We start from the raw sequence: 25,840 nt of genomic DNA, 5'->3' as shown, positions 1-25,840 counted from the left end.
AAGGTCTTACTATTCAACTCTAGGCTTAAGTTGTTTCCTGGAAAACTTAAGTCTAGGTGGTTTGGGCCATTCACCGTGACTATGGTAAGCAAGTTTGGATCAGTTGAAGTAGAAAACAATAATGGTGAGTGATTCAAAGTCAACGGGCAACGTCTGAAGTTGTACCATGATGGGGCTACTGTAGGAGTGGTTGAGGTTCGTCACCTCAATCCCTCCGCCCCATGAGCTGCATATTCGAGGTAATGAGGTCGAGCGGGACCTAGAAATAAACCAACGCTTTGCGGGAGGCAACCCGTATTCCATTGCTTACTTTGGTTTTATTTTTAGTTTGTGTCCTTTAATTTTTCTTATTATTGCTTTCGTGTGTGTTTAGTTTAGATTCTATAGCTTTAGAGAGGTGAGGAGAGAGGAATTTTACCACTTGGTTGTTTGAGTAATGTGCAGATTTCAATACCAAGTATGAGCAATTTGGAGGATTACGGTCGTGTTAAAAGGCAAGGAAAACCGGCCGGTTCGTGGGAACCTGCCGGTTTCGAGCTTAAACCTCTATTCCTGCCTTAGAATTTTTTGGGGTCCTTTTGATCGTAAGTGAAACTTTTCAACGAAAACCGGCCGGTTTCATTAAAACCTGTCGGTTCCGTATGTAAGCCAAGACCTCAACGTCCAAGGAAATTTTGAAGGAAAAGAAGAGAAAAGTGGCGAAAACTGGGGTGGCAGGTTCCCAGAAACCTGCCGGTTTCGCAAGGAACAGGAGACAAGTGCAAAACCGAAAACCGGCAGGTTTGTGAAAACCTGGCCCACCGATTTTTGGGATTATGGAGCAAGCCAAGTTTGATTTCAGCGAAAACCTGGGGGGCAGGTTTCGCGAAACCAGCCGGTTTTGAGCAAAACAGAAGATTTTTGGGGTTGCGAAAACCGGCCGGTTTTCGGGAAAAGTCGCGAATCAGAAAAGAAGCAGCATCAGTTATGTGCGACATTCCTCCTTACATCTCATCTTCTTCCTCAAAATTTTTTCCCCAAACTTCATTAAACCTCAAAACCCTAACTCTTCAAATCCTCATACCACCTTCATTACTCCACCAAATTACAAGTTTCTTACATCAAAATCATCCCCATCCTTTTCTCTTTCATCTATTGGTATCACAATTTCATATTTCACTCAGATTTTTTAAAGAGGAATTCCACCCAAAAAGCTTGAAAAATTCATCCATGGCACCAACTAAAAGGTCAAGGGCATAGGCAAGTACGAGTAGGGCATCTTCACCACCTCCCGAAGTGCAGCTTGAGCAAGACACAACTTACCCGGATGTGGTGTTCGAGTCCTACGATCAACAACGCCGATTTAAGCAACTCAAAGGTAAACCCATCCATCCCACTCGTTGGTTGCATAAGGAAAGTCTGAACAAGTTAGGGATTGATAAAGAATTGAAAAAACTATTTCAACATGCTGGTATAGGTAGAATGTATGACATTTGTGGTAGAAAAACCTATGCACGTCTCACTCTCGAATGCTTGAGTAGTTTCAATGTAGAAAAAGGGCGTGGTAGTGAAATTACGCATGTATCTTTCCGAATGTTCAATCAGAATTACCGCATGTCTATGAGAGATTTTGCCCGAGTGTATGGTATGAATGTAGGCGGACCTAAGGAACCCCCCGCTCCCTACAATGTTTTGGAATTGTGGACCACTTTAACAGGGGAGGTAAAAGAGGATGTGCAACATCTCCATGCCACTTCCTTCCAACACCCCTTGCTTAGGGTAGGCCAACGGTTCTTCGGGTTGACTTTCTTTAGAAGATTTGAGCCTAATAATGTCCGGAGTACTGAGTTGATGATTTTGGGAAGTTGGGTGTACAGGGGAGCTAATTCTTACAAGATCAATGTAGCCCACCACATGGCCCTACATTTTCAGGCTCTCGGGAAGCAGTCATCCACCCGCCCCATTGTGTTGGGAGGCATGATCACTCACCTAGCTATGAGTGTAGCTAATTTTGTGCAACCAGAGACTGGGCATGTTGAGGGTGGTAATGCCATGACACTTCTCTATATGGAGAGGCAAGGGTGGATTAGGCCCTTAAACCATAGTCTAGTGCCTGGAGAGATTCAATGGATGTTTAATGGGAAGCCTCTTTTCACACTGCCTAATACTGCTCTCACAGCTTTTATCCCCGATCAGGCTAGCTATCTTTATGACATCCCCGCTGAGCAGGTTCCTGTTCAGCAACCTATACAAGAGCAAGCCTATTTCAGAGTAGCAGCACGGGCTGCAGGCCAGCCTAGTGAGCCCGGCCCCCTAGACCCAGAGATCATATATGCTAGATTCCGACAACTTGAGGTTAACCAAGACGCTCTCACTTCCCATTTCAATCAATTTGAGAGTCAATTATGGGGCCAATTTGACCGGCTTGAGAGTCACTTCGAGAGCCGATTCGATCATTTTGAGAGCCAACTGGCGAGTCGATTTGCCCATGATGGTGGGCAAGGGAGTTCTGGTGCGGGTCCGAGTGGTGGACAGGTGGGTGGCGATGATAATGGTGATGATGATGACATTGGTGACGATTCCATACCCCTTTGAGCCAATGAGGACATTGTCCGATTTAGCTTGGGGGGGGGGGGGTATTTGCTTCTTGTACATATTGGTATGTTTTCCCTTCTTCTTTTCTATTGTTTTTGTGTGTGTGTGTTTGCTTGCTTCTTTAGGATAGTTTTTGCTTTAAAAAAAAAATTAAAAATACAAAAATACGTGTTGATCAATGAGATTTAGACAATTAATTCCCTGTGCCCCTTTGGTTCGAAATTGTATTTTGATGATTCAAGCTGATAAGACAGGTGAGCATATTGGATTGACTGTTTGATGTATGAACTACAGTTATATTGACTCTTGTCAAAGGTCAACTTTGTCCCACTTTTCATATGTATAATGCTGGATTGTGGTTAGCTGTGAGGTCTTGAGCCTTGATTTTTCAGAGTGCTTAATTCCTGGTGTTGCATTGATCTAAGTTTTTGGTTTTCGACTATTAGTATGCTTAACACACTTGCACTTTGCGCATGATGAAAGGCCATTCTTTAGGAAGCTTTCAGACGATCTTAGATACATCTGTTCCTGCTTTTTCTTTCCCATGTTTAGCCTTGACCGTTTTCTTCATTTAACTCCACAAAATAGCCCTTATTAGCCCCGTTGGTTACTTATCCCGAGTCTAGCTTGGGGGAGCTATCATTTGTTAGTATCGGTTTATTTTGTTGAGATGGTTGGCTTTAAAGGCCTATGTTACTCAAGGTTGTGTTTCCGTGTACTCGGGAAGTTAGCAAAGAAAGAGGTGTATTCATTAGTTGGCACCTAAAGTTTGTGGTTTTGGGTATTATAGTTTGTACATATCTAACTGTTTATTTACGTCGTTATATACAAAAAAAAAAAAAAAAGAAAAAAAAAGAACAAAAAGAACAAAAAAAAAGAACAAAAATATGTCATTTATTTTGTAGTATTAGAAAAGCAAAGAAAAGGGTAGAAGTTGGTTCATACTACGAAATCTATTGGTTACTTCCTCCCTTATGGTTATGTTTTGGTTATTGATGAGTTAGTTTTCGGAGATGATTTCTTTGGTATCAATGGTTGTTTTTGCTCCCCAAGTTAGACTTTATTACTCACATATCCAAAATATTCCTTACCCCTTGTTTATACCCGGCCAACGTTACAAGCCTATATTAAGACCTTTTTGATCATTGTGCAATGTGTGTATAACAATAGGTTGAAAATAGTCGTTTATCAAGGGTCAAGGAGCATATGCGCATTTCGAGTCGACTCCGGTGTAGGTTGAGTGTTTAGGAGAACCTTCAAACACACTAGTGTTGTGAGTTGGGAGGGGCTACTACTCATTCAGTAGTATGCATGCTCATAATGGGAAGGTGAGTGAACGGGCCACATTTGGTTCGCTTAGCCCGCCACATAACGAGAAGAGTGATTCACTTGGTGAGGCCCGCTCTTGATTTTATACGTATGACTTGTGAGTCTTGCTTGAACTTTGTACCGGTGTTATGTGTAACTGTGGGGATTAGAGATTTCGGTCATGATATTTTCTTGCCTTGATTTGACTCTTGATTTATCACCCATCTTTCTGCATAGATTTTGGGGTGAGTTAATCGTTTATGTCTCATTGATGCTCTTTGCTTAGGGACAAGCAAAAATTTAGCTTGGGGGAGTTTGATACACTCATATTTTATATAGTTTTTATCCCCGTCCCGTATGCACTTTTCATCTCATTTGAGCTCTTCGGAGCCTATTTTAGTGCTAATGTGTGTTGTGTAGTGTCTGTTAGTTGCAGGGCTGTTTTTGTTGATATTTGATCTTTGGAGGCCCGTTTCATATCACTCTTGTATGGCTACACGGATCCCGAGGCATTGCGGGATGATCTAGCTAGCTTTAAAGGGGCCACGAGCGTCAAACTTGGCCCAAAGGAGTTGGGCCTAGGCCTCAAGTTCAAACTCAAGGCAAATACGTCTAATTGAGCTCAAAACCTGTGGCCCCGGTTTTCGCAAACCGTCAGGTTTTGAGAAATGAAGAAAGTTTCTCTTAGGTGCGAAATCGGAAGGTTTTGGGAAACCTGTGGCCCCGATTTTCGCTACCTGATGGCTTTGGTGTGCCTGACTGGGCCGAAAACCGGCCGGTTTCTGGAAACCGGGGTGCCCGGTTTTCGGTCCCAGTTCGTCTTCTTTTTCTTAGTTTGCACTATATATAAGTAATTAATGTTTTAGGAATTCCGGACCTCCGAACTTCGTATTATTATTATTATTCCTTAGTTTAAAACTTCAATTTTTATTTTCCAATTACTCAACTTTTATTAATTTAAAGCTTCAATCTTTCAGCTAATTCTTCGTTCTTCGTTTAGGTATTACTTTATTTCTGATTCTATAGTTTGATGAGTGACATTTATGTCACTCCTAGGATAGTATTTTGTATCTTTTTATTCTTGTTTTTGTTTGTTTTCTTCCTCTTTTATGCTCATTTTAGTCCTTTTGCTCTTACATGCTAGTTGACTCGGTTTCTCCTAATTACCGCCCTTTCGCCTTGTTTTTCTTAATTTTTGTCAAGCTTTTGCTTTTCACGGGTTTGTTAATGTGTAGGGAAACAAGTAAAATGGACGGAATAGTCAATGGAAGTCAACGGCATCCAAGGAAAGCTCGAAGTGGAAGGAAGGAGTCAAAAAACTCAAGATGTTCGGCCGAACTTCAGAGGTGTTCGGCCGAACCAAAGCAGGACAGCCTGAAGATTTAAGCCCAGAGTTCGGCCGAACATTCACAAAAGTTCGGCCGAACTTACCTATGTTCGGCCGAACCTCCCCTATTGTTCGACCGAACATCGTACTCAGTAGCTCCTGTCTCTTCCCAGGTTCGGCCGAACTTGCCTCTTAGTTCGGCCGAACTTCATTTATGTTCGGCCGAACCTGCTGCCAGCGCTGAGCCACTTTTCGGGACTATTTAAAGCATTTTAGGAGCTTTTAGAAAACCTAGTTTTTTACAAAAGTAGTTTGAAATTAATTTTAGAGAGAGAAAGGAGGAGAACTTCATTCATTGTTCATTGTATTGCTTGGGATTCTCCCTAATCTTGGATTTTGAAGCTTCATTGTAAAAATTCTCAACTCTTATTTCTATTTAATGTCATTAATTTCTGATTTTTCTGATTTTGTCTCTTATTTTTCTCATTAATCAAAAACCCCAAAAATAGGCACTTTTATATTTTTCCTTCCTACTTGTTTGATTGTTTAGTTTTTCCTAATCCTTTATGATTAGACTTATTAGTTTCCTTGCTAATCTCTTGAGATTTGGTGATTTTGATTGTATTGTGGATGATGGTTTTGCCTATAGATTTGATTCCCATGATGAAACTAGCTTGAATTCTTTGGTTAGGGATTTTTGCTTTGATTATTCGGAAATGCATACTTCCATTGAATTCATCATGTTGAAATTTGTAGTCAAGTCCATGAGTGAGTAGTTCTCATCTAGGGGTTTGGGTGTAGCCTAGGGTTTTCGTGTGTGGGGTTTTAAGGTAGGATTTGCTAGTTTTGCAATTAAATGCATAAGTTGGGGGGTCCTTGTTGCTTGCTTGGTTAGACGTAACTTTGCTTGGTCAATGGAACGCGATGCATTGATTTGGCAAGGGATTGTAAGTCATTGCATTGTATGATTTCGATCGGATTTATTTTGATTAGTTCTTAGGCTTTGGGTTGATTGCGGAAGCATGATTTGTTGCTTGAGGATTTTAAAGATCGATTCCCCTTTCAATTTGTCTTTGCAAGTTTAGTTAATCCCCAAATCCTTATTTCCCCCATTGCATGTATCCCTTGGTGAATCCCAATCCCCTAGTGTTTTTAATCCTTGTTTAACATTTTAATCGCTTAGTTTGAATCTTCTTTCTTTTTCAACAACCAATCCCTTTTCGAATTAGCTTATGTTAGCATTTCTAGCTACGGAACTCGCAATTCCCTGTGGATATCGACCCTTTGCTTGCCACTCTACTTGATTCTTGTAGTTAGTTTAGGTATTTAAGTTGATTTAGGTGTAAGACTAGTAACGACCTAGTTTTTCCCTTTATCAAATTAGCGCCGTTGCCGGGGAGTTGCGACTAAGTTTAGTAGCTTTTAGTGTATAAGTCTAGTTCTTTTAATTGCTTTTTTTTTTTTCTTTTTGATTGTCAATGCTAATGTTTGCTTGAGTGTGCATGCCAAGAATTCCTATAGCATCTCCCCTCATTCCTCAAGATCCGGAAATTGAGCGGACATTTCGTGCTAGGCGTCGAAGCTTGCAACGAGCATCTAACAAAATAGATCATCAAGAGGAACCCATTTTTCCTTTTGAGCACGAAGAACTAGAATATTCGGACGGAGAGACGGAAAGTCTCCGATCTTTCAAGAGTAGTTCAAGTGATACATTCCATATGGCGCATGATTTGAGGAGTTATGGTGCCCCCGGGGCCTATGAGGCAAAAAGTGCCATCTCACACTAGTGGAAAAAGGGTCATTTGCATCGCACTTTTAAGCACATTTGCGTCGCACATCGTGCGTGGCAAAAGCTCTCGACGCAAATGACTAAAAGTCATTTGCGTCGCACATTTATGCGACGCAAATGAACCTTATTTGCGTCGCACAATTAGCTAATGTGCGACGCAAATAACTTTTCAGGCATGGTGCTGAAAAGTCATTTGCAACGCACATTAGCTAAATGTGCGACGCAAATGACTTTTCAATATGTTAAAAAAAATGTCATTTGCAACGCACATTAGCTAAATGTGCGACGCAAATGACTTTTCAATATGTTAAAAAAAATGTCATTTGCAACGCACATTAGCTAAATGTGCGACGCAAATGACTTTTCAATATGTTAAAAAAAATGTCATTTGCGTCGCAGATTAGCTAAAGTGCGACGCAAATGACTTTTGGATATTCTAAAAAAAATGAGCTGCTGATTTTATTTAATCCATAGATTAAATAAAATAAGCAGCTTTCAGTACTAGTATATTCAGAGCATAAAAATAAAAGTAAACTAGGTGAAAATTTTGACAATATTTCCTTTGTAATTTGACCCTCCCCAATACCGGGAATGTTATAATACATTAATATATACCTGTCAAAACAGTTTACAACCCAATAAAAGGCAAATTCACCATAGATCAACCAACATGTTGATAACCTAACTACACTTTAAACATAAAAGTTTAAGTAAATATTACAATAAACTAGCTAAATATCGACATTGCTCATAATGTAATCAGCCCAAAGAAAACAAACAAAAATAGCAGAACAATCACATTCTTAGCAACAAAGGCAATACATATTCACCCTTATTAAGAAAAGAAAAACATTAGAGTTGCATAACCCCAAACCTACTCTCAACAGGAGGTATAATAGTCTGCTAGTCTTGCTACCATTTGCAGTTTGAATTGCATTCAGAACAATTATATTCATATAAGGAAACAATAATTAAACCTCAATTATATGGGAACATTTCAGAAAAAGTAATAAACGCTAGCAAGAATTGGGGAATCAACCACAGAACATTAAAATTTGAACTTAGACCTCACAATAATCAAACACACGAGCTGTTATTTATTGTATGCACAAAATGGCAATGTGAAAAACATGTATCATTGGATAAGCAACTGAACATTTCAAACATAAGACATCCAAGGTGAGCAAGGGTGAAACCTGTAATCAGGTCTAAAGTCATGTCCCCATTTTGAAACACAATGTACTTCATCGATGGCAAATAAAGCTATTCCACGGTTCTCCGCAAGCCTCTGAAGTGGACTTATTAGTATGCATTATACACCTCATCAGACAGTGAAAGCTGACATCATACAGTCCCAAGTGACAACATCAGGGCATTTAGAAACAATTCAAACTACAAGCAATACCAGATGATGTACAAATGTGTTCACCTAAGCAGTGTTTCGAGGCAAACGTATACAACGGAATACATGCCGTTCATTGCTTTCTTCTCAACGGTGTTATCTGGTTGTCCTGATCCAAGGAAACATGCAGAGATGCCATGTTTTGATAGCTTTAAGCACTGGTCATGCATCAAGCTTATCAATGGAGAAATCACGACCACGACCTTCCTTGTCAAAAGCGCAGGTAGCTGAAAGCACAGAGATTTCCCTGTAGAAACATTAAAGCCTCAAAAACATTGACACAGTATATACATTGTACAAAGGATTCAAGAAGAAATGCACAGAAAAGGGAGAATAAGAATCAGAAAATAAATACCAGACCATGTTGCTGCAAGAACAAGACAGTCTTGCTGAGAAAACCAAGCACCAAGAGCTTCCATTTGAAAACTTTTCAACCCGGAGTACCCAAAATGTTTACGCAGCAGGCTGTTGGCTTTCTGGTCCCAGTCTGGTCCAAGTTCTACATCCTCTACTGTTCTATGGGCTGAGTTCAGACTGTAAGATGTCAGCGAAGATTTCTTCAAGGTTCCAAAAGACTAAATTAGTTGTTTTTTCTGTCATATATGTGGCATATGTGTGTCTATTAAGTTCTTGCTTCTACTGCAGGGTTGCCTAGCAATCATGGTAGACAAAGAAAAAAATCCAAAGGTAAATCTTACTGAATTTTTTCAACTGGATGGACTATATGTTTCATGATATTGTCTTAGCTAGTTAATGAATCTCTTTTAAGAGTTCGACATAATCAAAATCCTAAAATCAAAATCAAAATCTAGGGTTCAAACAATCAAAATTTAGATTCATCTGAAATCAAAATCCTAAAATCAAAATCAAAATCCTAAACAGATTCGACATAATCAATAACAAACTACAACATCTGAAATCAAAATCCTAAAATGAAGAGTTCAAACAATCGTAAAATAAATACTCAAAATCACCAACTAACTAACATAATTAAGCCCTAGATTCATCAAAACAATATGAAAAAGTTGCAAAATTAATTAAACATGGAAATCACGGTAGGGAGAGAGAAAATACCTTTAGATCGAAACAAGGTATTCAAGGTCGGTGGCGATAAAAACCGAAACTCCAGCACCAACACTTCGGCGTTGTTATGGCGGTGTAACTCGGGACCAACTCGGTCTGAGTCGACTCAACAGATTCCCCAAAAACTCAGCCCCACTTCCACCGCACCCAGATGAGTCGCCGCCGAGTCATCCACCTCAGAGCTGGAGTTTGCAGAGAATGCGGCTTGAAATCCGGCTGAAGACGTCATCGCTTTCAGATCTGGGTTTGCCTCCTTCGTATTCGCTAAGCTTGAATTTTAAAACAAATTTGAGATATTGGGATGATTTGGTGAGAGGAGACTTTGAAGGGAAAGCTCGATACTGATTCTGAAGGAGAGACAGAGAAGCTTTGGAATTTCAACAATGGAGATCTGGAAATTATGAGAGAGAAAGAGTTTGGGGAGGCAGGAAATGTATGAGGGAGAAAGGGAATGGGAGCAGGGCGTCGCACCAAATTAAAAAAGAAAAGGAAAAGGTAATAATTAAATTTTAATTAGAAACCGAAAATTTTTTACCTCCTTTGCGTCGCCGATTAGTAAATCTGCGACGCAGATGACTCTAAGAGTCATCTGCGTCGCAGATTAGTAATTCTGCGACGCAAAGGAGGTAATATTTTGCGTCGCATTATTATTAATCTGCGACGCAAATGACTTTAAGAACATCTTAGAGTCATCTGCGTCGCAGATTAGTAATTCTGCGACGCAAATGACTAATTTTAATGCTTAAAACTGTCAATTGCGTCACATGTTTAAATGTGCGAGGCAAATATGGTGATGCAAATGATTGTTTTTCCACTAGTGTCACTTCCGGCCTTGGAGGCTACCGATTTTGAGTTACGGCCCGCACTTATTGGGATGGTTCAAAGGAGCCAATTTACCGGGTCGAGACTTGAGAGTCCAAGGGAGCATCTAAAGACTTTTGTCGATTATTGCTCCACGGTGAAACACAATGGGGTAACCCAAGAATACATTCGAATGGCACTCTTCAAGCTCTCTATGATCGGTAATGCAAGAAAGTGGCTCGATGACCTCAAGCCAAACTCATTGACCTCTTGGAATGAGGTGACGGAGGCATTCATCAACAAATATAGTAGCCCCGCACAAACCGCGGACTACCGGTCCAAGATGATGACATTCAAGGAAAGGACCGATGAAACCCTTCAAGAGTCATGGGAAAGATTTAATGAGCTTCTTCGGCAATGCCCACATCATGGCATAGAGATGGGGGTGCTTCTCCATTGCTTCTACCACGGACTTTCTAAAGCTTCTAGGACGGCCCTAGATGCGGGAGCCGGGGGGCCAATCATGAAGAAGAGCTTAGAAGAAGTTTTTGACATCATTGATGATGTGGTCCGAAATTGTGAAGATTGGAATGATGATAGAAGAGAATGTGACAAGAAAGGAGGAAGGTACGACCTTGATCCGATCCATGCTTTGAGCACCAAGTTTGATGCTCTCGTTACACAACTTCAAAGGTTGAATTCTATCCCTTCTTGTCCTTCTACTCCCCAATCCACTTCTAGTGTGATGTCTTGTGCTTTGTCTTGTGATTATTGTGGTTCATTTGAGCATCCCTCTTCATATTGTTATCCTTTCGACCAACCCATGGAACAAGTTAATGCTTTTAATAATGCAAACAACCAACGGTTTGATCCTTATTCCAACACCTATAACCCCGGTTGGAGGCACAACCCAAGGTTTAGTTGGAAGGATGATCAAACCCAAGGTCAAAACCAATTTCAAAACCAAGGGAATGGTCGAAATCAAGGTAACTATGAGGGTGGAAGTTCAAGCTATTATGGGGGTTCAAGGAATCAAAACTATGGCCAAAATTTTCAAAATCAAGGCCAACCTTCAAACTTCCAAATACCACCACCACCACAAAGCTATCAAAGTCAAGGGAGCTACCAAGGTCAATCCTCTTCTTCTTCTCAATTTCAAAAGCCACCTCCACCATAAAGCTTTCAAAATCCTCCTCCCGGTTTTCAAAGACCACTCCTCAATGCCCCACCTCCTCAAGAGTCAAATATTGAAACAATGTTGAAAACTTTCATGACTCAAGTCAACCAAAAGTTTGATTCCATGGCCACCCATAATAAAATGCTTGAAACACAAATTGCGCAATTGTCATCCTCTAATGCTTCAAGAGTTCCCGGTTCTTTGCCTCCTCAAGGGGTAAGTCCCGGTGAGACCCATCAAGCTAATGCTATTGTGACAAGAAGTGGGAAAAACCTTGTGAATTCAACTACAAAGAGTCCAACTCAAGGAGAGAGTGAGCCCATTGATGAAAGTGAGCCTATTGTCGATACCACCATAGATGAGGAAGAGGTTGTGGTGAGTGAACCAATGGTTGTTGAAGTTCCAAAGAGAGTGGTCCCTCCTTACAAGCCCAAATTTCCTTTCCCATCTCGTTTTGCCGGAGCTAACCTTGATGATCAATTTGCAAAATTCCAAGATGTCCTCAAGAACCTCTATGTGAACATTCCTTTTGCCAAAGCCCTTAGGCAAATGCCCACTTATGCCAAGTTTTTGAAGGAGATTCTAACCAAGAAGAGGGTTGTGGATGTGGTTGAGAGTATTAGCCTACCCGAAAGTTGTAGTGCCATTATCCAAAACAAGTTTCCCACCAAATTGAAAGATCCCGGGAGTTTTTCCATCCCTTGTGCAATTGGGGAACTTGTCATAGATAAAGCCCTATGTGATTTAGGAGCAAGTGTGAGTGTAATGCCATTCTCTATTTTTCAAAGGTTGAATGTGGGAGAGTTGAAGCCTACCCAAGTGTCCCTCCAATTAGCCGACCGTTCGGTAAAGCTTCCATTGGGAAAAGTAGAGGATGTGCCTATGAGGATCGGGAAGTTCTTTATTCCCGTTGATTTTGTGGTCTTAGAAATGGAGGAGGACCCCAATGTCCCAATCATCTAAGGAAGACCCTTCCTTGCCACCGCGGGAGCAATCATAGATGTGAGAGGTGGTAGATTATCCCTTAGTGTTGGGGATGAGAAAATTGAGTTTCAACTTAACCAAATCATGAGATGCCCTTCCCACATGGATGATTGTAAAAGAATTGATATCCTTGATGAAATTGTCAATGAGTCTATGAGCATGCATATGCATTCTACTAACGATGTTCTTGAGTATGTTCTTGTGCATGATTCCAATGTAAGCAATGCCACCACGAAAACTCATGAGATGCTTTTAGCTTTGGATTGTGAAGAACCCTTGGTGTCCGATGAGGCCACCAAGGAGGTAAGCAAGCTTGAACTGAAACCCCTCCCCTCTACTCTCAAATATGCTTACCTCGATGATGCAAGTCCGGTAATTGTCAATGCTAAACTCAATGACGAAGAGCTTTCCAAACTCTTGAACGTTTTGAGAAAACATAAAAAAGCCATTGGGTATAGCATTGGTGATTTGAAAGGGATTTGCCCGGATTTTTGCATGCATCGAATTGTTCTTGAAGAAGGTCATAAACCTTCTATTGAGCCTCAAAGGAGATTGAATCCCAATATGAGGGAAGTGGTATGGAAGGAAGTGGTGAAACTATTGGATGCGGGAATCATTTATCCGATTTCGGATAGAAAGTGGGTCTCCCCCGTCCAAGTAGTACCCAAAAAGGGGGGAATGACCGTCATTAAGAACAATAATGGCGAGTTGATCCCCACTAGGGTTGTCACCGGTTGGCGCATGTGCATAGATTATCGCAAACTAAACACCGCCACCCGGAAAGACCACTTTTCTCTCCCATTCATTGATCAAATGTTGGAAAGGCTTGCCAAGCACAAATACTTTTGTTTCTTGGATGGATATTCGGGATTCTTCCAAATCCCCATTCATCCAAGTGATCAAGAAAAGACAACATTCACATGCCCAATTGGCACCTTTGCATATCGAAGGATGCCGTTTGGGTTGTGCAATGCTCCGACAACCTTCCAACGATGTATGATGGCAATATTTTCGGAATTTCTTGAGAAAATCATGGAAGTCTTCATGGACGACTTTAGTGTCTATGGAGAAGACTATGATTCATGCCTAGTCAATCTAGGAAGAGTATTGAAAAGATGTGAAGATGTGAATCTTGTTTTGAATTGGGAAAAATGCCATTTTATGGTTGAGGAAGGCGTTGTCCTTGGTCATGTGATTTCAAGCAAGGGAATCCAAGTTGACAAGGCCAAAGTAGATGTGATTGAGCAATTGCCTCCCCCAATCAATGTCAAGGGGATTCGTAGTTTCCTTGGTCACGCCGGTAGAAACCGGCGGTTTATCAAGGATTTCTCAAAAATTGCTAAACCACTATCTAGTTTGCTTGTCAAGGATGTCCCTTTTGTTTTTACTAACGAGTGCCTTGAGTCTTTCAATAGGATCAAACAAGCTCTTGTCACGGCACCCATTATTCAACCCCCCAATTGGGAGCTACCATTTGAGATTATGTGCGATGCTAGCGATTTTGCCATTGGGGCGGTGCTTGGGCAAAGAGATGGTAAGGCCCTTCATGCGATTGCTTATGCTAGAAAGACTCTTGATGACGCACAAGCAAATTATGCCACCACAGAAAAAGAGCTTCTTGCGGTTGTTTATGCCTTGGAAAAGTTCCGTCCTTATCTCCTCGGTTCCAAAATTGTCATTTACACGGACCATTCGGCCTTGAAGTACCTTCTTGCCAAGAAGGACGCCAAGCCAAGACTTATTCGTTGGATCCTTCTCCTTCAAGAGTTTGATATCGAGATCCGGGATAAGAAGGGAACCGAGAATCTAGTGGCGGATCACTTGTCTAGGTTGGAAGTGAGGGGAAGTGGTGAAGATCTCCCCATTGATGAGGCTTTTTCGGATGATCACCTCTATGCTATTCAAACCAAGGCCACTCCTTGGTATGCCGATATCGTGAATTTTCTAGTTTGTGGGGCGATTCCTCCGGACTTCACCCCCCAACAACGGAGGAAGTTAAGGCATGATTGCAAGCACTATATTTGGGATGATCCGTGTCTATTGAAACGAGGTGTCGATGATCTCTTGCGGAAGTGTGTCCCGGATGATGAAATTCAAGGTGTTCTTCATATGTGTCATTCGTCACCTAGTGGTGGTCACATGGGTGCCTCCAAAACCACGGCAAAGGTTTTGCAATCTCTTCTATGGTGGCCATCTCTTTTCAAGGATGCTTGGGTTTTTGTGAAGACTTGTGATAGGTGTCAACGAATTGGGAATATCTCCAAGAGGGATGAAATGCCTCAAAATCCCATCCTTGAGCTTGAAATTTTTGATGTATGGGCTATTGATTTTATGGGGCCTTTCATATCCTCGCAAGGAAACACCTACATTCTTATAGCGGTTGACTATGTGTCCAAGTGGATTGAGGCCATTGCCACCCCTTCTAACGATGCTAAAGTGTCATCCAATTTTTCAAGAAGGTGATATTTCCTAGGTTTGGGATGCCCAAGGCGATTATTAGTGACGGTGGGTCTCACTTCAAGGGTGCTTTCTCAAACCTTCTCTCCAAATATGGTGTCATCCAAAGGCGAGGCTTATCCTACCATCCTATGACAAGTGGTCTTGCGGAGGTTTCTAACCGTGAGATCAAACTCATTCTTGAGAAGACGGTAGCCTCGAACCGAAAGGATTGGGCTTTGAAGCTTGATGATGCCCTATGGGCCTATAGGACGGCATACAAGACTCCCATTGGAACGACGCCATATAAGCTCGTTTATGGGAAGAGTTGCTACCTCCCGGTAGAGATGGAATTCAAGGCTTCAAGTGCCATCAAGCATATAAACTTTGATTTGAAGAGTGCGGGTGAGAAGAGGCTCCTAGGCTTGCATGAGCTAGAGGAATTGCGCATGAATGCGTATGATTCGGCAAGCATCTACAAGGCAAGGTCTAAGGAATACCATGACCGGAAAATCACAAAGAAGGACTTTCAAGAAGGTGAGAAAGTCCTATTCTTCAACTCAAAGTTGAAGCTTTTTCTCGGAAAACTCAAATCCCGGTGGAGCGGTCCCTCTGAGGTAAAGAAAGTGTTGCCCTATGGTTCATTGGAGCTTTGGAACAAAGACAAATGTGATTTCTTCAAGGTCAACGGTCATAGAGTGAAAAAGTATTTCGAAGGAGCCCACATTGGGACGGTTTGCACAACACATCTACAAGCAATCACTTGATCTTCTCCGTGAAGACACGTCAAGCTAGTGACGTTAAAAGAGCGCTTCCCGGGAGGCAACCCGGTGATCTCTAACCCTTGTCCTTTAAATTTTTCTTTCATTTCCTTATTTTTTAGCATTTTTGGTGTTTCGTGAGCTTTTGTTAGTCTTTGGTTTTTGAATAAATGGTGCATGGTTTAAATGAGAAGGGAAAAGGGGGCTTGTTGTGAATCAGGGAAAGTTCGGTCGAACAGAAGGGAGGTTCGGCCGAACCCATAAAAATGTTCGACCGAACTCCTTTTTGTCCGACCGAACATCAAGAGGCAGAATGCCCCAAAAACTGGGTTCGGGCGAACTTTCTAAGAAGTTCGACCGAACTTGAATGGAAGTTCGACCGAACTCTTTCATGTTCGGCCGAACTTTTCAGGGATCAGAATCCCCCCAATTCTTGGTTCGGACGAACTTTTTAATAAGTTCGACCGAACTTGAAGGAAAGTTCGACCGAACTCCTTCTTGTTCGGCCGAACTTTTCAGAGAATCAGGAACTCAGCAAAATAGAGTTCGGCCGAACTTTTCCCAGGGTTCGACCGAACTTTGAGAAAGTTCGACCGAACATCATCCATGGTTCGGCCAAACCTGTCGTGAAACAGAAGCAGCCAGAACACCCCATTTTGCCAGTTCGGCTGAACTTCGAAGAAGGTTCGACCGAACATTAAGGAGTTCGGCCGAACTCTCTTAATGTTCCGCCGATTCTGCTGAGAAATTTGGCCACTTTAGACGGTTTTTGCCCGACTCTCTCTCCTAATTCTTCATATTTTCGAATCCTTTTTTCTCTACTCTCTCATTTTCTCTCATCCTCATACTCCATTGCATCAAAAAATTAAACTCCTCTCAATACTCTATCACAAATCCTTAATCCTTTCACTCACAAATCAACTCCACAACAACAAAATCTTCATTCAAGTCCACAAATTCTTCAAAAAATAAGAAATTTCTCAACTTTGCAAATTTGGGGAAATTCATCAACTTTCTCAAATTCTTCAAATTGATTGTAAGTATGGATGTTTTATTGTTTTATTCATCTCCCTAATGGTTTTGAGTAGTCTAATTTGCATCTTATTACTTGTTTTCATGCTTTAATCTTCAAAATTCATATGTTAGGGTTTGAGAAATTGTTGAATGTGAATTGAGAAATTATTGATTTTTATTTGCTTTGTTGATGGATTATGTGTTGTTGATAGTTTATATTTGTTGTTGATGGATTATTGTTTTGTATGTATTGTGTTTCAACAGGTGTGGTTGTAGTTTTGGAGGTTGTGTTGAAATTTGTTGGGGTGTGCTATTGGAGTTGTTAGTTGTCACTTGTATTGGGAAGTTGTGGTTGTTACTCTTGTGAACCTTGTGAGGTAACCCTTGAATCATCTACCAAACCCCCCAAAAACACCATGCCTCCTAAGCCAACTAAAAAGAGAAGGGGAGGAGATGTCGGTTCCACCTCACAAATCATCCCACCCACCAATCTCTCAACAACCTATGGCATCCAATTCGAGTCCCAAAAGCATTGGGACAACTTTGAGAGGCTCTCCTCTAGAAAAATCCAAGCCACAAAGTTCTATCACGAGCCCACTCTATTCTCACTTGGGATTAAGGATGAGGTGATGCTATTGGTTGACAACTTTGGATTAAAGGAATTCTCAAAGCTACACTACTACAAATTAATACTTGTGCCACGAATTATGCCACGGGAAATCTTAATTTGTGGCAGATTTGTATCTTGCCACAGGAATTACACTTTTATACATTATAATAAGTTTTTCAAAAAACATTATGCCACAGTAAAAATCTATTTGTGGCAAACATGTAAACTTGCGACGACCTTTTATGTGGCAATGTATAATTTTAAAAAACCGCCTAAATTTTGGGCTATAATTTATTATAACCGCCAGATTAAAGCTCCCTCCAAAATTTTGGAGGCTTCTAGATTAAGTCAAACACACTCAGTCATATGAGATAAAGTGTAACCTTCTCACGCGGTCTCCTATACTCATCTCCCCAAAAAATTAGAAAAAAACAGAAAAAGAAATATAAAAACCCTACAAGACTCAAACACAGTTTCTTCCTCTTCCTTTGGCTCTCCTTTTTTTCCCCCATTCAATGGTGATGGATTTTCGTCCAATTTAAACGCTAATCCATTGTATAATATTTTATACGTTTGGTAGTTCTCTAAATAGCTCACAATTTTGATATTTCTCAAAATAATATTTGCGATTCCGCTCACAATTTCACTAATTATGTTCACAGGTTTCAATTGCTGCGGTGTTTTTCGACTTCTATCAATTCATCTAGTCAAAGAATTTTGTTTCTGAGAAGAATATACATAGTAAGTTTGTTTTCTTTATAAGATTCAATTTTTGTTGTTAGGTTATCTGATCGAACCAATTTTGATTTACTAGAAATTGTCAATTTCTTTAATCATGTTCTTTAGTTTACTGGATAATTAGTTTCATATTTACGGTTCGATTCAATTGTTTTTTCAAACTTCGAGCTATGTTGATGAATCAGTTGAAGGATTTTTTTGATTTACTGGTTTTCTGATCAGGGTTCTGTGAAATTTTGGGTCTGGATTTGAATTTCTTTTTCTCAGATATTGGGATTTGATGACGAATTAATTGTAGAGTTTTGGTTGGGTTTTGATTTTCTGATATGGGTATCTGGAAATTTGGATGAGGAAATCGCTGGTGGTGTGCTGGTGTGTTAATTTTGCTGGGTTGTTGTTGATTTGATCTTTATTCGTTGAGTTTGTGGGTCTGTTGTTCAAAATTTTGATTTTTTTGGACTTTATATGATATTAGGTGGCATGATTCCCCATTTGTGCATCTTTTTAGCTTATGATTGCTTTTTTACTCTTTTGATTTCATAATTTTGTCACTTTGAAAATTATGTTATCCATGATTAGAATCTAATAATTACGTGTCACAATAATTTCTAGATTACCAAATTTCTCAAAATATTTAAGCTAAGCCAACTAAGTGTACCTGGGTTAATTAACACATTAATAAGCTTCAATTGGCAAGGTTATAATTTCTACCAACCATGTCATTAATTAAGAAATGTAAATAAGAAATATGTGTTTGCTCCATTGCATTGGACGTTAGTTTTGTCCCGTAATAGTTTCATATATTTTAAGTCGTCGTCTAGCTTTATTTTGTTGCTGATTTCTTTTTTAATTCCCTTTCTAATACTCCCTCTGTCTCTCAATATCGTTCTTGTTTGGAGAAAAAGACGGGTATTTTTATTTTTGTAAAAAGGTGCACTACCTCAAAAAAGCCAAAAGAGACCACCAAAAACCCCTTAGACCTCACAAGAGATGGTCTTTAGATCACAAGTCTCATAGACTAAGAAACTACCTTTTTGAATAGATTTCTTTGTAAAAACTAAGAAACCAATTATCTTAGAGAGTTGGTTATTTATATAACCTATATAAGGAATCACCTTTTCCAGAACAGTGGTCTCTTTAATAATTCAAAAAGACCACCTCCGTCCGTAACCTGGTCTCTTTAACTTTCTTTAAGAAACCCTTTCACATGAAAATATGTTATATTGTGTTGGGTGTGAATATTTAATATACGTAAGGACACCATATTTTTCGATTGACCGGTTTCTTATGTCTTTTTTTTTTTTGATTGTTGTGTCTGCTAGATTGTAAGGCCATATATGTTGCCTCGTAATACTATACCGATAGAACCAAAAGAATCTAAATCATTAATTAATCCAAAATAAATGTTACAATAAATGTTAACATTACAATAGGACTTGATGGTTAGTCTAATAATCTTGCCGGAAAGAAATACAAAAGACTAAAGTTAAAAGGAAAAATTGATAACATGCTACAATAGGTAACTAGTTTTAAACCCGTGTCACGCACGTATATTTTATTTTGTTGAATTTATTCATATGAAATATGCGGTTGTGATTTTTTTATGTTAAAATTCCGTTTTTTTTGGCAATAGATATTTTAAATAGAAGTATTCTTACCGATAAATAAAAGAAGAGAAATTTGATACTTCGTATAACTTTATTTGTTCAACCTATACGTCACTGGTGATGTGAAATTGAAGGTCATATTCGAAGTGTAACATAACTGTGTTGATTTTATAGGAAGACAATCTAATACTCCGTATACAAATAAATGAGTTTAAGCATGATCCAACTACAAAGATAAAATGAATGATACGTAGTACTCGTCCCGCTTTCCTTGTAATGCCATCCCTTAATACTTGTCCCGTTTCTATTAATGACATACTTTTACTGATATGATATCATTTCTCCCGCTTAATTATGGACCCACATATATTCCTACTTCCTTTATTTGACATTAAAAAATTCAAAAACCCCTCACCCCCGCCCCTTTATTTGACACATTTCCCACTAACTATATTAATAAAACACCACACTATCAATACCACCTAATAAATTAATAAATTAAATTATCTAAAACTTTGTGCCGGTCAAAACGGGACGAGTATTAAGGGACAGAGGAATTACAAACCATTACATATGGGCCAAAGTAGGGACTCACTGCTTCTAGTACAGAAAAATTGGTATTTACTATAATTTATGGACTCTTTGTACAAATTTAACAAATGACTTCATTTCCCCTGACATAGTCATTAGCTAATTACTTACAACAACAAAAATAATCTAGGCCACACACTACACATCAATTACCAAGTAGCTAAACACGATATTAGCTTAGCAATTCGATGTTCTGTTATTTAAAATCGGTTTTGGGGCTCCTTTTATAACCAACTACCTAAATATGATATTAGCAATTGGATGTTCTTTTATTTAAAATTCGTTCAGAGTACTCCTTTTATATGTTGTCTCTAAAATAATTTTGAATGTTCTTTTATTTAAAGATATTTGATTGTTTATCTTGTAGCTAAATTTTCTCTTGAGACATGGATATTTCCGATCCCTTAAAGAAGAGGTTAGAATGGATGAGTTGTGATGATAGGACTCATACATTATACATTAATGGAGTGAAAGAATTTTTAGACTTTGCTTTTACTGATTTACCTACCGGTAGTGAAATTGAGGAAGAAGAAACTAAAGTCCCTTGCCCATGTAATCGATGCAACAATAGTAGACACAAAACTAGGGAAGATATTTTTGAGGATTTGTTATTGAACGGAATTGTGAAAGGTTATGTTCGTTGGATCTATCATGGTGAATATAAACCCCCTGAAAAACGATGTAGAGTTGAAACGGGAGATAAGGGCCGGGATGAAATTTTTGAAATGATCTTTGATGCTCATGAGCCAATGAGTTCATATGATGTTCTAGATGAGGAAGTTGATAACCATCCAGAACATAACGACATAAAGGGTTTAGGAGCTTTTGAAAGATTATTGAGAGATGCTCAACAACGTCTATACTCTGGTTGTGATGACTATTCAAAGTTGTTATTTATTTTAGAGATGTTCCAAATCAAATGCATGGAAGGAATAACTAACAAAGCTTTCACAAAGATGCTTAAAATGTACAAACGTGTTTTACCCAAAGATGCAAATGTGCCATCAACATACCGAGAAGCACGTAAAATGGTTACTGATTTGGGTTTTGATTATGAGAAGATTGAAGCATGTGAGAATGATTGTATGTTTTTCTGGAAAGAGAGTGCTAACCTTGAAAAATGTAGTGTATGTGATACAAAACGTAATAAAACTTCTCCAAAAGTATTGCGCTATTTCCCATTAACACCAAGATTGCAAAGGCTGTTTATGTCACGTAAAACTGCTAATGACATGAGATGGCATAAAGATAAGCGAGATGATGATGGAATTCTTAGACACCCGGCTGATAGCAAAGCATGGAAGCATTTCGATGAGTCGTATTCTTCTTTTGCTTTAGAGTCTCGTAACGTGAGATTAGGTTTGGCATCTGATGGGTTTAACCCCTTTGGTGGTCTAAGAAGTGACTATAGTATATGGCCAGTAGTGATTGTCGTTTACAATCTCCCTCCATGGATGTGCATGAAACAACCTTATACAATGTTATCTCTGTTAATACCCGGTAAGAGTGCACCAGGCATTAACATTGACGTGTATTTGAAACCTTTAGTTGAAGAACTAAAACAGTTGTGGGAATTTGGGGCCAAGACTTATGATGCTTCAAAAAATGAATACTTTGATATGCATGCAGCTCTCTTATGGACTATTAATGATTTTCCAGCGTATGCAAACTTATCTGGGTGGTCTACCAAAGGTTATAAGGCATGTCCTTGTTGTATGAATGAAACTTCTTCAACTAGACTACCTAATTGTAGGAAATGTTGCTATATGGACCATCGACGATTCCTTCATGTAGATCACAAATGGAGAAATAGTAAGTCTTTCAATGGAAAAGTTGAAAGAAGAAGTCGCCCAAAGAAATTATCAGGTAATGAGATTTTAGAGCAAGTTAAAGATCTCGAAGGAATGAAATTTGGGAAAACGTTTAAGTTGCCAAAGAGAAAGGATAACTGGAAGAAGAAGAGTATATTTTTTGATTTTCCTTACTGGAGTAGCCTCTTGATTCGTCATAACCTTGATGTCATGCATATCGAAAAAAATGTATGTGATAATATTCTAGGCACTTTACTAGACATTGAAGGTAAAAGTAAAGATCACATAAAAGCCAGACATTACTTAAAGCATGTGAATATTATGAAGCATCTTGCCCCAAAACTGGTTGACGGTAAATGGCATATACCTGCAGCACCTTATACATTGTCTAAATCTCAAAAATTAGCAGTGTGTAAATATTTGGAAGATATAAAGGTTCCGGATGGGTATTCATCTAACTTTTCTAAGTGCATAAACCTTGATAAGCGTAAGATTTGGGGACTTAAAACACATGATTGTCATGTTCTTCTAGAGGAATTGTTACCCTTGGCGATTCGTGGAGTATCATCTGCCAAAGTGTATGAGGTTGTTACTAAATTGAGTGAATTTTTTAAGAATTTGTGTTCCAAGTCTTTGAAACTTAAGGACTTGAATGATCTTGAGAATCATATTGCTATCACCTTATGTGAAATGGAAAAGAATTTCCTTCCTTCCTTTTTTGATGTGATGGTGCACTTGTGTGTTCACCTTGCTGAGGAAGCTAAGTTAGCTGGGCCAGTTCACTATCGATGGATGTATCCTATTGAAAGGTATTCCTCTGCTTTGCTAAGTCATTGAAAATTTCATTATCTTGAATAAAATGTTAAACGAAATTAATATTTATCTTATAGGCTTTTGCGGAAATTTAAGTCATATGTGCGGAATAAAAATAGACCAGAGGGCTCTATTGCTGAAGGATATATAATAGAAGAGTGCATGTTCTTTTGTTCGAGGTATTTAAATGAAATGGAGACAAGATATAATCAACCTGAGAGGAATGCAGATCATGGAAATGATGTATATAAGGGACTATCAATATTTTCTCCATATGGTATTCCCTTGGGAAAGGCCAAGTCTAGATATCTTAGCAATGAAGAGTTGGTACAAGCTCAAGAATATGTGCTGAAAAATTGCGATGAAGCTGAATTATACCTTAGGTATGAATTTTCTTATTCGATTTATTTGTATGGTCTACCAACTCTAAATAGCGACTTATGTTGTACAATGTAATTTTATTTGATTTTCTTACTTTTTTTTTACAGTGAATATACACCGGGAAGCAACGGAAAAAATTTGCAGGAATGGTTTCAAGATCGGGTATGTTAGCATTGTAATGGTTTTTTTTTCTTTTTCTTATTATCATGTGACTAACCCAATCTCCCCATATTAGGTAACAACATTTCCAGAAGAAAGTGGGGATCAAGTAATCAAAGATTTAAGAACATTGGCTTTAGGACCTTTTAGAGGTGTCCAATGTTTCGGTGGATATCTAGCTAATGGTTTTAGATTTCATACTAGCGATATTGAAAAGAAGAGAAAAAACCAAAATTCCGGAGTTATGGTGAAGGGAATTGTAGAATCTAAAGATATTGATTATTATGGGGTTCTTAATGACATAATTTCGCTGCAATATTTAGATGGGAAGCGTGTGATTTTGTTCCGTTGTGATTGGTGGGATGTTCATAAGATTGGTAGAGGTGTTAAAATTGACAAAGGTGGTGTAGTTAGTGTCAACACTAGATATAAGTGGAATACTAGTGAGCCATTTGTGCTTATGTCTCAAGCTCAACAAGTTTTTTATGTCCGAGATGGTTTTGATCCACATTGGTTGGTTGTTGTTAAGACTCATTCGCGACATCAATATGACGTCCCTGAGAATGAAAATACTGAGGTAGATGAGGATGCATTACAACAAAGTGACTCTATGTCCTTTGATGATGTCTTCTTGTCAGGTGATCCAGATTTGGAGGACATTCATAATCCATTTGATGGGAGAATAGATGACACTGATGACATAATAATAGATGCCAATGACCAAAATCAACCTAAGATTTTTGATGGAATTGAAAATGAAGATGATGAAGTTGATTTTGATGAAGACAACGACGGTGATGATGGCAATGACATTAGCGATGGTGATGGAGAGGAGGACGACGATGATGATATTGCTTGACTTTAATATTTGTGACTATTTTTTATAATTTTTTCTAACTGAAATTTCATTGATAGTTTGACATTTTGGTTTATTTCACAAAATATTTATGTTTGGTGACATTTATTTAATCATTGATATGCTCAATATGATAAATTATAATCACATATGTATATATATATATATATATATATATATATATATATATATATATATATATATATATATATGTATGGTGATATTTAAATTTGTTTATAGCTAACACTTTTGGAGCAAATTGATGGAGAAAGCTGGGAAGAATATGACTTCAAAGCAACCTCTTCAGCAAAATGAGTATGAACAACAAAGGCTAATGAGGATTCAGTCTAACAAGTGTAAAATGCAATCTTTGGGTATAAAACGCATTACAGCTTCCCTTACAAGTTTAGTAGATAGCGAAAAAGTAAAGAAAAAGAGAAAGAAGAACCAGAATGTGATCGAGGAAGATAAAGATTATATTCCTACCTCTGGTGATGAAGAACAGGATATGAATACTTTAGAGGATGAATATGAGAAAGAAAATGACTTTTCAACGTCAAAACAGGTATTATCATGAATTTGTAAAATTTCAATTTTGTTCTAACATAATCGGCTTTAAACATCTACTTAAATATATTTTTCAGATTCAACGTTGTCCATCAAAAGGAATATCGAAAAGAGGTCAATTCATTCCACCGATGTCTGTGGCAAAATTTTTGAATATGAATAAAAAACAGCAACAAGCAATGGTAGGAGATAAAACATTTAATTCACTTTCAAAAGCCATGAAAGTTCTGGAACAAGGTATATACTTTATATTATGACTTTCTTCAATAATATTAGTGCTTATTACTCGGTTGCGTAAAAAGTTGATATTTTTAATGCAGCCATTAGTAATCATGAACAATTGAATGTTGATCAAGAAAATACTGTTTCAAATGAAGGTAAAATATGCTCTTCACTTATACTGAATTATGCTTTTAAGGTAGAAGTTTTATGGTTACTTTTGGTTAGTATTCTTTGTTAGGGTGGAAATATTAAATAGTAAATGATGGTATTATATTGGAATTTAAAAACTATTATCTACCTACCTTAGAAATTCACTTACATATTAATAAAAAAAAATTCACTTGATTTTTATCTTGCTTATTACAATGTAGACATGCAAGATATAGAGGGTGATGCAGAGGAGTTGAATGGAAATGCAGGAGGGGTTGAAGTGAATGACGGTACTTAAGTTGTACCTATATGTTGTTTTCTTAAGATCAAAAGTGGGGTTTTGGTCTTAAAATTTTCAAATCTTGATGCAATTCAATGTTTATCAGGTCAAAATGAGCATTTATTTGGTGATGGAGATGTACAAATGAATCAAGGTATGTAAATTATCATTCTTGGAAACCTACTTTGTGAATATGTGAATTTAGCCAATGCTATTTTTAGTCTTAAACTATAACTATTTAATAATTTAAAAGATATTACTAATGAAGAGGATCGCCGAACAAGAATGGACTCTACACCGGAAGATGAATCTTCACATGAGGCGAATGATGAAATAGATGGAGATAGGATGCTTGCATTGGTGGAAGGTTAAGTAGTGTTCCTAATATTAATATTTTCT

At 38.5% G+C, this 25,840-nt stretch overlaps 2 protein-coding genes and 1 pseudogene across 4 annotated transcripts; 2 read left to right on the top strand and 1 right to left on the bottom strand.

Moving 5' to 3' along the window:
• Positions 1-14,908, top strand: part of LOC130463240 (uncharacterized) — a 29,729-nt pseudogene extending 14,821 nt beyond the window's left edge.
• LOC130463779 (ATP-dependent DNA helicase Q-like SIM) lies at positions 8,200-10,273 on the bottom strand. Of its 3 annotated transcripts, none has more exons than XM_056833012.1 (4): positions 9,475-10,273; positions 8,756-8,934; positions 8,428-8,647; positions 8,200-8,336 (listed from the first exon to the last, which is right to left on the bottom strand). In XM_056833012.1, exons 2-4 carry the CDS (start codon positions 8,817-8,819, stop codon positions 8,243-8,245), a joined length of 378 nt encoding a protein of 125 aa, XP_056688990.1. In that variant the 5' UTR covers positions 8,820-8,934; positions 9,475-10,273; the 3' UTR covers positions 8,200-8,242. The 3 variants fall into 3 exon arrangements, with proteins under 3 accessions (XP_056688990.1, XP_056688989.1, XP_056688988.1); XM_056833011.1 differs by having other exon boundaries at positions 8,756-8,923; positions 9,475-10,272; XM_056833010.1 differs by having other exon boundaries at positions 8,756-9,051; positions 9,475-10,270.
• A 5,680-nt stretch (positions 14,909-20,588) lies between the features above and the next one.
• On the top strand, positions 20,589-22,850 carry LOC130463239 (uncharacterized). The gene has a single exon (XM_056832313.1). The coding sequence runs from the start codon at positions 20,589-20,591 to the stop codon at positions 22,848-22,850; it is 2,262 nt and encodes a 753-aa protein (XP_056688291.1).
• The last annotated feature ends 2,990 nt before the right edge of the window (positions 22,851-25,840 follow it).

Source organism: Spinacia oleracea, chromosome 6, assembly GCF_020520425.1.
Source record: "Spinacia oleracea cultivar Varoflay chromosome 6, BTI_SOV_V1, whole genome shotgun sequence".
NCBI classification, from domain to species: Eukaryota; Viridiplantae; Streptophyta; class Magnoliopsida; order Caryophyllales; family Amaranthaceae; genus Spinacia; species Spinacia oleracea.
This window is presented reverse-complemented; position numbering and strand designations above follow the sequence as displayed.

Coding starts and splice junctions, on each gene's coding strand:
- LOC130463779 (XM_056833012.1), bottom strand. CDS start 8,819: ATGGAAGCTCTTGGTGCTTGGTTTTCTCAGCAAGACTGTCTTGTTCTT. Junction 8,648..8,755: donor TCTTGCAGCAACATGGTCTG/GTATTTATTTTC, acceptor ATGTTTCTACAG/GGAAATCTCTGTGCTTTCAG. Junction 8,337..8,427: donor TGCCTCGAAACACTGCTTAG/GTGAACACATTT, acceptor GTATGATGTCAG/CTTTCACTGTCTGATGAGGT.
- LOC130463239 (XM_056832313.1), top strand. CDS start 20,589: ATGGATATTTCCGATCCCTTAAAGAAGAGGTTAGAATGGATGAGTTGT.